This window comes from Oncorhynchus gorbuscha, linkage group LG01, assembly GCF_021184085.1.
Source record: "Oncorhynchus gorbuscha isolate QuinsamMale2020 ecotype Even-year linkage group LG01, OgorEven_v1.0, whole genome shotgun sequence".
Classification (NCBI taxonomy): Eukaryota; Metazoa; Chordata; class Actinopteri; order Salmoniformes; family Salmonidae; genus Oncorhynchus; species Oncorhynchus gorbuscha.
In genome coordinates, this window is record NC_060173.1 from 51,948,953 (window position 1) to 51,960,481 (window position 11,529).

The 11,529-nt window shown below is 41.2% G+C and overlaps 1 protein-coding gene across 1 annotated transcript; it reads left to right on the forward strand.

Annotated features, from left to right (window-relative positions):
- The first annotated feature begins 581 nt into the window (after positions 1–581).
- On the forward strand, positions 582–10,121 carry LOC124039575 (tripartite motif-containing protein 16-like). Its single transcript, XM_046355691.1, has 6 exons — positions 582–1,240; positions 4,189–4,284; positions 4,458–4,691; positions 7,043–7,202; positions 8,809–8,856; positions 9,450–10,121. Exons 1-6 carry the CDS (start codon positions 644–646, stop codon positions 9,971–9,973), a joined length of 1,659 nt encoding a protein of 552 aa, XP_046211647.1. The 5' UTR covers positions 582–643; the 3' UTR covers positions 9,974–10,121.
- The last annotated feature ends 1,408 nt before the right edge of the window (positions 10,122–11,529 follow it).

Here is an 11,529-nt window from a genome sequence, read left to right on the forward strand (position 1 = left end):
TGGCAAACCTTGCCCAACCGGGGCACCCACTGTTCAATTTGAGAAGAGCGTTCCTCCCTCACCGGTTTTGCCCGGTCATGTCATGGGCCATAGCCCGGCGCACCCTGATTCAGCCTAATTAAACTCCCTCAAACCCAACCCACTGCTTATCTGAAAAGCAACTTTGGTCTTTTCTAACTCCAACCTAACTAATTATACAAAAATAAACTGGAACCTTGAACAACATACTTCATATATTCTTATAACTCACATTTGAGAATGTTTAATTGTTTGATTTATTCCATATTAAACTTCGGGCCCTAACCTAGGAACAAAACGGTTTGTTTCTCTCTTGAAGTTGCCTGCAGGGCCACGTTCAATTGCAAAATGTTCTTGAACATTGCAGATAGAAATACACAAATAGAGCCGAAGTGATTCCTTATTCTACATTTCGGAGTGGCATGTTAATTCTACATAACATATTTATATCTGAATGTTCTAAAACGTTGCGTCCTGCTGAACACACCCCAGTTTTCTCTCTCTCTCTTTCTAACCCCACCCCTCTGGCCAGAACCAGGAAGTCCCTCTCCCTCCCACAAACTCTCTCCTGAGAAAACAAAGCTGATCGGAGTATCTGTCTGTGTGAGAGTGAACAACAGTCCAAATGGCTCAGCAAGGAGTTCTCCTGGATCAGGACCAGTTCTGTTGTTCTGTCTGTCTGGATCTACTGAAGGAGCCAGTCACTACTGCCTGTGGACACAGTTACTGTTGGAGGTGTATTGAGGACTGCTGGGATAAGAATGTTCTGAAAGGGGTCTATAGCTGTCCCCAGTGCAGACAGACCTTCACTCCAAGACCTACTCTGAGGAAAAATAACATGTTGGCTGAGGTAGTTGAGAAACTGAAGAAGACAGTACTCCAGGCTGCTACCCCTCCTACTCTGTGCTACGCTGGACCTGGAGATGTGGCGTGTGATTTCTGCACTGGGACCAGAAAGCAGAAAGCCCTCATGTCCTGTCTGGCGTGTTTGGCCTCTTACTGTGAGACTCACCTCCAACCTCACTATGAAGTTCCTGCCTTTAAGAAGCACAAATTGATTAAAGCCACAGCTCGACTACAGGAGAAGATCTGCTCTCATCATGACAAACTGCTGGAGTTTTACTGTCGTACACATCAGCAGTGTATCTGTATGCTGTGTGTGATGGATGTACATAAAGGCCATGATACAGTGTCAGCTGCAGCAGAGAGAACTGAGAAACAGGTAGGACCTGTTCAACATGTTGGTGACTGTCTGATGAACAAAGACTTAAAGATACAGTAGGAACTAAGTCTGTTTGAATTATATATATTTGAAATATAATTGACCCACAGCAGAAGTAACACAAACTGTGAGAATATAAAGTACCAGTCAGAAGTTTGGACACACCTACTCATTCAAGGGTTTTTCTCTATTTTTACTATTTTCTACATTGTAGAATAATGGTGAAGACTTCAAAACTATGAAATAACGCATATGGAATCATGTAGTAACCCAAAAAGGTTAAACAAATCAAAATAGATTTTTCTAGTTGAGATTCTTCAAAGTGGCCGCCCTTTGCCTTGATGACAGCTTTGCACACTCTTCCGCACATATAGGTTCGGCTAGGCGAAGTGAACGTCTGCGCTCGCATATACCCTTAACATACCTACGCTTGAAAAACGCAATGTTACCGTTTGTCCCTCGAGATGCCGTAAACCAGTACACTTTCTCAAAATAGTCTGAATTAATCTATGATGACGCAAGAAATCCGTAATTCATTTGCACATTTTTTGCAGAGGAGGTGTTAGGTGCGCAATTTTACATCTCACTTAAGATGTTTGCAGCAGTATTTCTCAAGTGAAAGAAATTGCATGAAAACTAGTCGTCTTCCCCATTTTTGGTATAATGGCATTCGCAACAATTATATGTGCATTCCGCCACCTACTGTACAGGTGGATAATGAAGTTCAAAAAATGAAAAAAAAGCGGGTAAAAAACAAAAATTATAATTTTATGTTAATTAAACTAAATCAGCTTGCTTTTCTGTTTTAGTCAGGTTCCTACACCGGCTCAGAAGGATCCTGTGATGGCGGGACATTTCCTGGCGACAGTCGTCCTTGCAGTGCTTCTGCCGTTAACCTGTTGCGACTAGCAATCCCGTATCCGGGATCGTAATTATAGCAATGTTAACTATTCATGAAAATCGCAAATGAAATGAAATAAATATATTGGCTCTCAAGCTTAGCCTTTTGTTAACAACACTGTCATCTCAGAGTTTCAAATTATGCTTTTCAGCCATAGCAAAACAAGCATTTGTGTAAGAGTATTGATAGCTAGCATAGCATTAAGCCTAGCATTCAGCAGGCAACATTTTCACAAAAACAAGAAAAGCATTCAAATAAAACCATTTACCTCTGAAGAACTTCGGATGTTTTCAATGAGGAGACTCTCAGTTAGATAGCAAATGTTCAGTTTTTCCAAAAAGATTATTTGTATAGCAGAAATCGCTCCCTTTTGTTCATCACGTTTGGCTGAGAAAAAAACCCGAAAATTCAGTCATCAAAACGCAGAACATTTTTCCAAATTAACTCCATAATATCGACAGAAACATGGCAAACGTTGTTTAGAATCAATCCTCAAGGTGTTTTTCACATATCTATTAGATGATAAGTCATTTGTGGCAGTTTGGTTTCTCCTCTGAATCACATGGAAAAATACATGCAGCTGGAGATTACGCACCAATTTCGACGGAGGACACCAGGCGGACACCTGGTAAATGTAGTCTCTTATGGTTAATCTTCCAATTATATGCCTACAAATATGTCACAATGCTGCAGACACCTTGGGGAAACGACAGAAAGTGTAGGCTCGTTCCTGGCGCATTCACAGCCATATAAGGAGACATTGGAACACAGCGCCTCAAAAATCTGGCTCACTTCCTGTTTGAAGTTTCATCTTGGTTTCGCCTGTAGCATTAGTTCTGTGGCACTCATAGACAATGTCTTTGCAGTTTTGGAAACGTCAGAGTGTTTTCTTTCCAAATCTGTCAATTATATGCATAGTCAAGCATCTTTTCGTGACAAAATATCTTGTTTAAAACGGGAACGTTTTTCATCCAAAATCATTTATCCAAACGAAATATAAGTGTTGATATTAATTGGCAGGGGTCTGTAATTGATGTATTTCTAATACATTTTAAGACTTTTTTTCTGGTAGATGTTGTCTAATACCCCATTGTCCATCTGTTTGACCAGAAATCAAAGCCATTAGTTGCTAGGTTTCCATCCAATTGGCAATAGATTCTCATGCAAATATTTTAAAAATATGCATAAAGAAAATCTGCAAATGTTTTCCACCAGTGGTGTGAATCCACCAAACTGACTTGGAAAGGTGTGCACTTTCACCACCCTGTGAAGTTCATAATAATGTATTTAATCTGTAGCCTAATAAACTTCATGGTTTCCCGAATCCTAGTTGGAGGACCACACACCATGCCATCGCGTGACTCCCAATTGGATGATTGTAATATCAATATTTGCGCTTAAAGGCATTTCCACAATGTCCAGCGTAATACATTTTACCGACACAAAAAGATCCCCCCCCCCACCATGTCTAACAAAGAAATGTTCTGTCGACATTTATAAAATTGGACGGAAACTTTCTGTTTCCTTCAAAGCTGTTGTGATACATTTTTGTATATAGCATGACTTTACTCGCATAAAAACTGTGGATGGAAACATGTGCCTAATTTTTAAGATGGGAAAATGGTTGAAAATGTATCTATGCCTTAATTTCCCAAAAATATACTCTTAGCTTTCATTTGACACCCAATTTGATATGCTCCTATGAACTTCACATGCTGGTGCTCATGGGTAATTTTACATGGAAATGACCATATAATACGAAATGTATGATGTAGTACATAATTACTTTAATGCCCCAAATGTATCACCATTTTCTCAAGCCAAACACCATTATCATTCAGAATATGCCCTTTCATGACTCCAAAGTTCAGTGTAAACTACTTGATACATGTAGGTTTAAATAGCAACATATCAATTATCATATTGCGAAGGTATTTCCTCATTATTTTAGACCTTACTCTCTATGGGCCCTATGTCTCATTACGGTGTTAGTGGAACTACTGGACAAATAAAGCTTGATAACTCATTGAATAGTGACTTTCCACAGAAGCAACTGGGGATGAGTCAGCAGAAGGTCCAGCAGAGAGTCCAGAAGAGAGAGAAGGAGTTGAAGGAGCTCCAACAGGCTGTGGAGTCTCTCAAGGTGAATATTGACCAGAGATGCACCTTTTCACTTCTCTCGGAGAGAGCGAGAGAGAACCCTCTCCGAACTCACTGATCCCCACTGTGGGGAACAGGCTGTCTGGGCTCCTAGTTAAAGAGAGAATAGACTGTTTAACATGAAGCCTTCTCTTCTCTCTCTCTCTGTCCTAAAAGCACTCTGCACAGGCAGCAGTGGAGGACACTGAGAAGATCTTTACTCAGCTGATCCGCTCCATTGAGAGAAGATGCTCCGAAGTGAAGGAGCTGATCAGAGCCCAAGAGAAGGCTCAAGCGAGTCAAGCTGAAGGACTTCTGGAGCAACTGAAGCAGGAGATAGCTGAGCTGAGGAAGAGAAACGCTGTGTGTGACCAGCTCTCACACACAGAGGACCACATCCATTTCCTGCAGGTAAAACTATATTGCCTTGATACAGTTGAAGTCAGAAGTTTACATACACCTTAGCCAAATACCTTTAAACTCAGTTTTTCACAATTCCTGACATTAAATCCAAGTAAAAATTCCTTGTCTTCGGTCAGTTAGGATCACCACTTTATTTTAAGAATGTGAAATGTCAGAATAATAGTAGAGAGAATGATTTATTTCAGCTTGTATTTCTTTCATCACATTCCCAGTGGGTCAGAAGTTTATATACACTCAATTAGTATTTGGTAGCATTGCCTTTAAAATGTTTAACTTGGGTCAAACGTTTTGGGTAGCCTTCCACAAGCTTCCCACAATAAGTTGAGTGAATTTTGGCCCATTCCTCCTGACAGAGCTGGTGTAACTGAGTCAGGTTTGTAGGCCTCCTTGCTCACACAACTTTTCAGTTCTGCCCAGCAGGGTAGCCTAGTGGTTAGAGCATTGACCTAGTAACCAGAAGGTTGCAAGTTCAAACCCCTGAGCTGACAAGGTATAAATCTGTCGTTCTGCCCCTGAACAGGCAGTTAACCCACTGTTCCTAGGCTGTCATTGAAAATAAGAATTTGTTCTTAACTGACTTGCCTGGTTAAATAAAGGTTAAAAAAATAAAAAATAAAGTTAAATAAACAACAAGATTACCTTTAAAATGGTATAAGATACATGTACAGTGGGGCAAACAAGTATTTTGTCAGCCACCAATTGTGCAAGTTCTCCTACTTAAAAAGAGGAGAGGCCTGTAATTTTCATCATAGGTACACTTCAACTATGACAGACAAAATGAGAAAAAAAATCAAAAGTTTTTGGTCACCTACAAACAAGCAAGATTTCTGGCTCTCACAGACCTGTAACTTCTTCTTTAAGAGGCTCCTCTGTCCTCCACTCGTTACCTGTATTAATGGCGCCTGTTTGAACTTGTTATCAGTATAAAAGACCTGTCCACAACCTCAAACAGTCACACTCTAAACTCCACTATGGCCAAGACCAAAGAGCTGTCAAAGGACACCAGAAAAAAATTGTAGACCTGCACCAGGCTGGGAAGACTGCAATAGGTAAGCAGCTTGGTTTGAAGAAATCAACTGTGGGAGCAATTATTAGGAAATGGAAGACATAAAAGACCACCGATAATCTCCCTCGATCTGGGGCTCCACGCAAGATCTCACCCCGTGTGGTCATAATGATCACAAGAACGGTGAGCAAAAATCCTAGAACCACACGGGGGGACCTAGTGAATGACCTGCAGAGAGCTGGGACCAAAGTAACAAAGCCTACCATCAGTAACACACTACGCCGCCAGGGACTCAAATCCTGCAGTGCCAGACGTGTCCCCCTGCTTAAGCCAGTACATGTCCAGGCCCGTCTGAAGTTTGCTAGAGAGCATTTGGATGATCCAGAAGAAGATTGGGAAAATATCATATGGTCCGATGAAACCAAAATATAACTTTTTGGTAAAAACTCAACTCGTCGTGTTTGGAGGACAAAGAATGCTGAGTTGCATCCAAAGAACACCATACCTACTGTGAAGCATGGGGGTGGAAACATAATGCATTGGGGCTGTTTTTCTGCAAAGGGACCAGGACGACTGATCCGTGTAAAGGAAAGAATGAATGGGGCCATGTATTGAGAGATTTTGAGTGAAAACCTCCTTCCATCAGCAAGGGCATTGAAGATGAAACGTGGCGGGGTCTTTCAGCATGACAATGATCCCAAACACACCGCCCGGGCAACGAAGGAGTGGCTTCGTAAGAAGCATTTCAAGGTCCTGGAGTGGCCAAGCCAGTCTCCAGATCTCAACCCCATAGAAAATTTGGGAGGGAGTTGAAAGTCCGTGTTGCCCAGCAACAGCCCCAAAACATCACTGCTCTAGAGGAGATCTGCATGGACGAATAGGCCAAAATACCAGCAACAGTGTGTGAAAACCTTGTGAAGACTTACAGAAAACGTCACAATATGATTTTCTGGATTTTTTTTTCTCATTTTGTCCGTCATAGTTGAAGTGTACCTATGATGAAAATTACAGGCCTCTCTCATATTTTTAAGTGGGAGAACTTGCACAATTGGTGGCTGACTAAATACTTTTTTGCCCCACTGTATGTTTGAGGAATTTTAATTGAGATTTCTGTTGTTTGAATTTGGAGCTCTGCACTTTCACTGGCTGTTGTCATATCAATCCCGTTAACGGGATTGCAGCCCTAAGAATTTTGCGGAGTGGTTGAAAATGAGATTTTATGACTCTAACCTAAGTGTATGTAAACTTCCCACTTCAACTGTACATGTTACTCATCAGTGTAGAATGGATGAAACTCTCAATTATTTGTCTGTCCGTTTGTCTGACTCCCCAGAGTTATCAGTCTCTCTCCAGTCCCAGTGTTTCTTCAGACTTACCCAGCATCACTGTCCGTCCTCTTCAGTACTTTGGATATGTGAGTAAGACTGTGTCTGAGCTGAGAGAGAAACTAGAATACTTCCTTAAAAGAGAATGGACCAAGATCTCAACTACAGGTACGTTGAAAATAATAATGACATCAACTTTAGATCACTGAAAGTTCCCTACAATTCATAAACAGTGCATTCGGAAAGTATTCAGACCCCTCGACTTTTTCCACATTTTGTTACGTTACAGCCTTATTCTAAAATGGGTTAAATAAAAATAATCCTCATCAATCTACACACAATACCACATAATGACAAAGTGAAAACAGGTGTTTATACATTTTTGTTAATTTATTATAAAAAACAGAAATTCCTTATTTACATAATATTCAGACCCTTTGCCATGAGACAGGAAATTGACCTCAGGTGCATACTGTTTCCATGGATCATCCTTGAGATGTTTCTACAATTTGATTGGAGTCCACCTCTGATAAATTAAATTGATTGGACATGATTTGGAATGGCACACACCTGTCTATATAAGGTCCCACAGTTGACAGTGCATGTCAGAGCTAAAACCAAGCCATGGGGTCGAAAGAATTGTCCATAGAGCTCCGAGACAATATAGTGTCGAGGCAAAGATCTGGGGAAAGTTCTGCATTATTGAAGGTCCCCAAGAACACAGTGGCCTCCATCATTCTTAAGTGGAAGAAGTTTGGAACCACCAAGACTCTTCCAAGAACTGGCCGCCTGGCCAAACTGATTACCTCAGGGAGGTGACCAAGAACCCGATGTTCACTCTGACAGAGCTCCAGAGTTCCTCTGTGGAGATGTGAGAACCTTCCAAAAGGAGAACCTTCAGATCAGGCTTTTACGGTAGAGTGGCCAGACGGAAACCACTCCTCAGTAAAAGGCACATGACAGCCCACTTAGAGTTTGCACCTAATGAACTCTCAGACCATGAGAAACAAGATTCTCTGGTCTGATGAAACCAAGATTGAACTGAATACCAAGCGTCACGTCTGGAGGAACCCTGGCACCATCTCTACGGTGAAACATAGTGGTGGCAGCATCATGGTGTGGGTAGGTTTTTCAGCGGCAGGAACTGGGAGACTAGTCAGGATTGAGGGAAAGATAAACAGAGCAAAGGACAGATAGATCCTTGATGAAAACCTGCTCCAGAGCATTCAGGAGATCCGAGTGTGTCGAAGGTTCACCTTCCAACAGGACAATGACCCTAAGCACACGGCCAAGACAACGCAGGAGTGGCTTCGGGACAAGTCTATGAATGTCCTTGAGTGGCCTAGCCAGTGCCCGGACTTGAACCAGATCGAACATTTCTGGAGAGACCTGAAAATAGCTGTGCAGCGACGCTCCCCATCCAACCTGACAGAGGTTGAGAGGATCTGCAGAGAATAATAGGAGAAAGTCCCTAAGAGGACTCGAGGTTGTAATCGCTGCCAAAAGTGCTTTAACAAAGTCTTAAGGAAACGGTCTGAATACTGATGTAAATGTAATATTTGTTTTTTTTATACATTTTTTATACATTAAAAAAAATATATATGTTTTTGCTTTGTCATTATTGTGTTTAGATTGAGGGGGAAAAAACTATTAAATCCATTTTAGAATAAGGCTGTAATGTAATAATGCACTGTAACAACAATGCACTGTACATGTGCAATATGGTATGACGATAACATTCCCTCTCTCTGTGAATGTGTTTGTTTGTCTGTAGTGGATGTTTTGCCTACAGAGCCCAAGAACAGAGAACAGTTCTTACAATGTGAGTCTCTTTATTCAAAGCAACTAACAGTTCAGACAGGAAACCCTCATTCGTTTAACCATTTATTAGAAAAGAGATGACAATAGATTTGGTCTTGGCATTAGGCAATGCTACTTCAAATACCAGGTACACTAACAAATTGGTGAAAATGTACAGCTAAAAATCTTAAAGTAGCTACTGGAATTCTTTGTTACAGTACTGTAAAATGCAATGCATTATGGGGAATCAATGACATTCAGCTACACTGTTAGCAATTGCTGTAATTTAACAATAAATTACTGTATTGACTGTTTTGCTGTTCATTTACTGCAGCATACTGGAAAATGATGGTGCTTTGTGGGAAATGGGTACAGCCACAGAATACAGCAACCTACTGGCTACTGTGCTGCCAATCATTCACTATATTGCAGTACCAACCCATACTGTATTTTTGTAGCACCAAAAAAAGCTTTTCCTGTAAATCTACAGTAACCTACTGGCTACAGTTCTGCCAGTAAATTACTGAAAAAAGACAGGATTTTTGAAACATTGTGGATACATTATTTGACAACTTGTTCTAAACTCTGCTGGTCTCTGCTCCGCTCTTCTCCCAGATTCCTGTCAGCTCACACTGGACCCAAACACAGCATGTGAAGAACTCTTTCTGACTGAAGGGAAGAGAAAGGTCACCTTTACAGATCAAGCCCAATCATATCCTAACCATCCAGACAGATTCACCAACTACTACCAGGTTCTGTGTAGAGAGGGTCTGTCTGGATGCTGTTACTGGGAGGTGGAGTGGAGTGGGCACTGGGTTCATACAGCAGTCTCATATAAAGACATCAGCAGAACAAGGGCAGGTCATGCATTCGGATCCAATGACAAGTCCTGGAGTTTAGGGTGCTCTACGGGTGGTTATCGTTTCATACACAATAATGTTGTGACCAATGTACCGGGCCCTTGGTCCTCCAGAGTGGGAGTGTACCTGGATCACAAGGCAGGTACTCTGTCCTTCTACAGCATCTCTGACACAATGACCCTCCTCCACAAAGTCCACACCACATTTCCTCAGCCCCTCTATCCTGGGTTTCGTCTCTATGGAGCTAATGATACTGCTGAACTGTGTAAACTGTGGTAGGGGCCCACATAGATACTAGTCATGCTGGTGGTGACAGTCCCCATATGTGATGCTTCATTCGGCTTAGTTCTTTTTCTGCAGTTACTTCATCGGACTGATTAGATCTTCAGAGATGTAATTAATAAAAATGTAATGTATTTATATTCTATCAAATTGAATGTTTTAATCTTGTACATTCACCATGGTGTATGTTTTTGATGTATATTGGTTTGCATTGACTGCCATTGATATGTTTTCTATTGGTTATCCATCTCTATGCAATTTTTCTCAGTGGCATGGAACAGGTAGTTACACTTACTTGCTATCTATACTATTTGGGATGGTTTCCCGGACACAGATTAAGCCTTGTACTAGATTTAATGGAGCTGTCCGGGAAACCAGCCCTAAATTTGGCAAATTTGATGCACCCATAATTTTCAGGCGCAACGTTAATCCTATCCAGCAGGTGGTGCTACTGACCAAACAATAAAAACTGCAAATATCTTGATTTGCCAGTCAATATATTGTGCTAATATCGTTGTAGATGTATCGTCAATCAACTATCCCGAGTTAGGAATAGATTAAGTTAGGCCTTCTATTGTTCAGTGATTAAAAAATATTTCTGGTGATGGGAAATAAATACAACAAAAATAAGGTCATGATTTGGATTGTCAAATTGATTTTCCAATTGGATAAGCAAGTTCCTAAAACGTTAAAAATACTGCGTTTCACCAGTACCTTACAGTTGTTTGTACGTTTATGTCTGACATTAATAGATGACATTAACAAACACTATAGTAATAGTATTCCGAGGTATGTATTTGACTTTTAAATGGACTGTGTTGAAGCTGGTTTGTGGTGTGGTGATAGAGGAGGGGAGGAGATAACGATAAAGAAGACAAAAGATTTTCATACACAGGAGAGTTACTGGCTCTGTCCCAAATGACACCTACTTCTGACCAGGTCAATAGTAGTGCACTACATTGGGAATACAGTGTATATTTCAGATCACTGTCATTGGAATACTTCATGGCCGACATTCCCCATTCGTGTTTAGACATCCTCTCATTGAACTGGGACAGATTCTAAATGGTATTGATACGCCATACGGGTCTAACTAAAGTTCCACATACAGTACCTGTATTCCTTCATCTCCAGAACGTTACCTGATCTCACTCTCTCACTCACTAGGGCCAGCTCTAGGCATAAGAGCCCCCCCCCCCCCCCCCCCCTTTACGAGGTATGCAGACATATTTAGATTTTTAAACATAGAATTAAGCATAATGACTATGGCTCTAGAAACAAAGGAAAGGCACGTTTCAGGTGTTTGAAAAATGCTAAATTCTCCAACTTCCGCACGGGAAGTCTAGTCACCCTCTGGACCACCTCCCCAGCTATCCACACCTACTTTGTGTTAGTGTAAGAATGTGTGAGTAGAGTTCAGTGTGTGTGTGTGCATTGAGATAGTGCAAAAAAAGGGACAATGCAGGTGGTCTGGGTGGCCATTTGATTAGCTATTTAGCAGTCTTGTTTAACAGTCTTATGGCTTGGGGGTAGAAGCTGTTCAGGGTCCTATT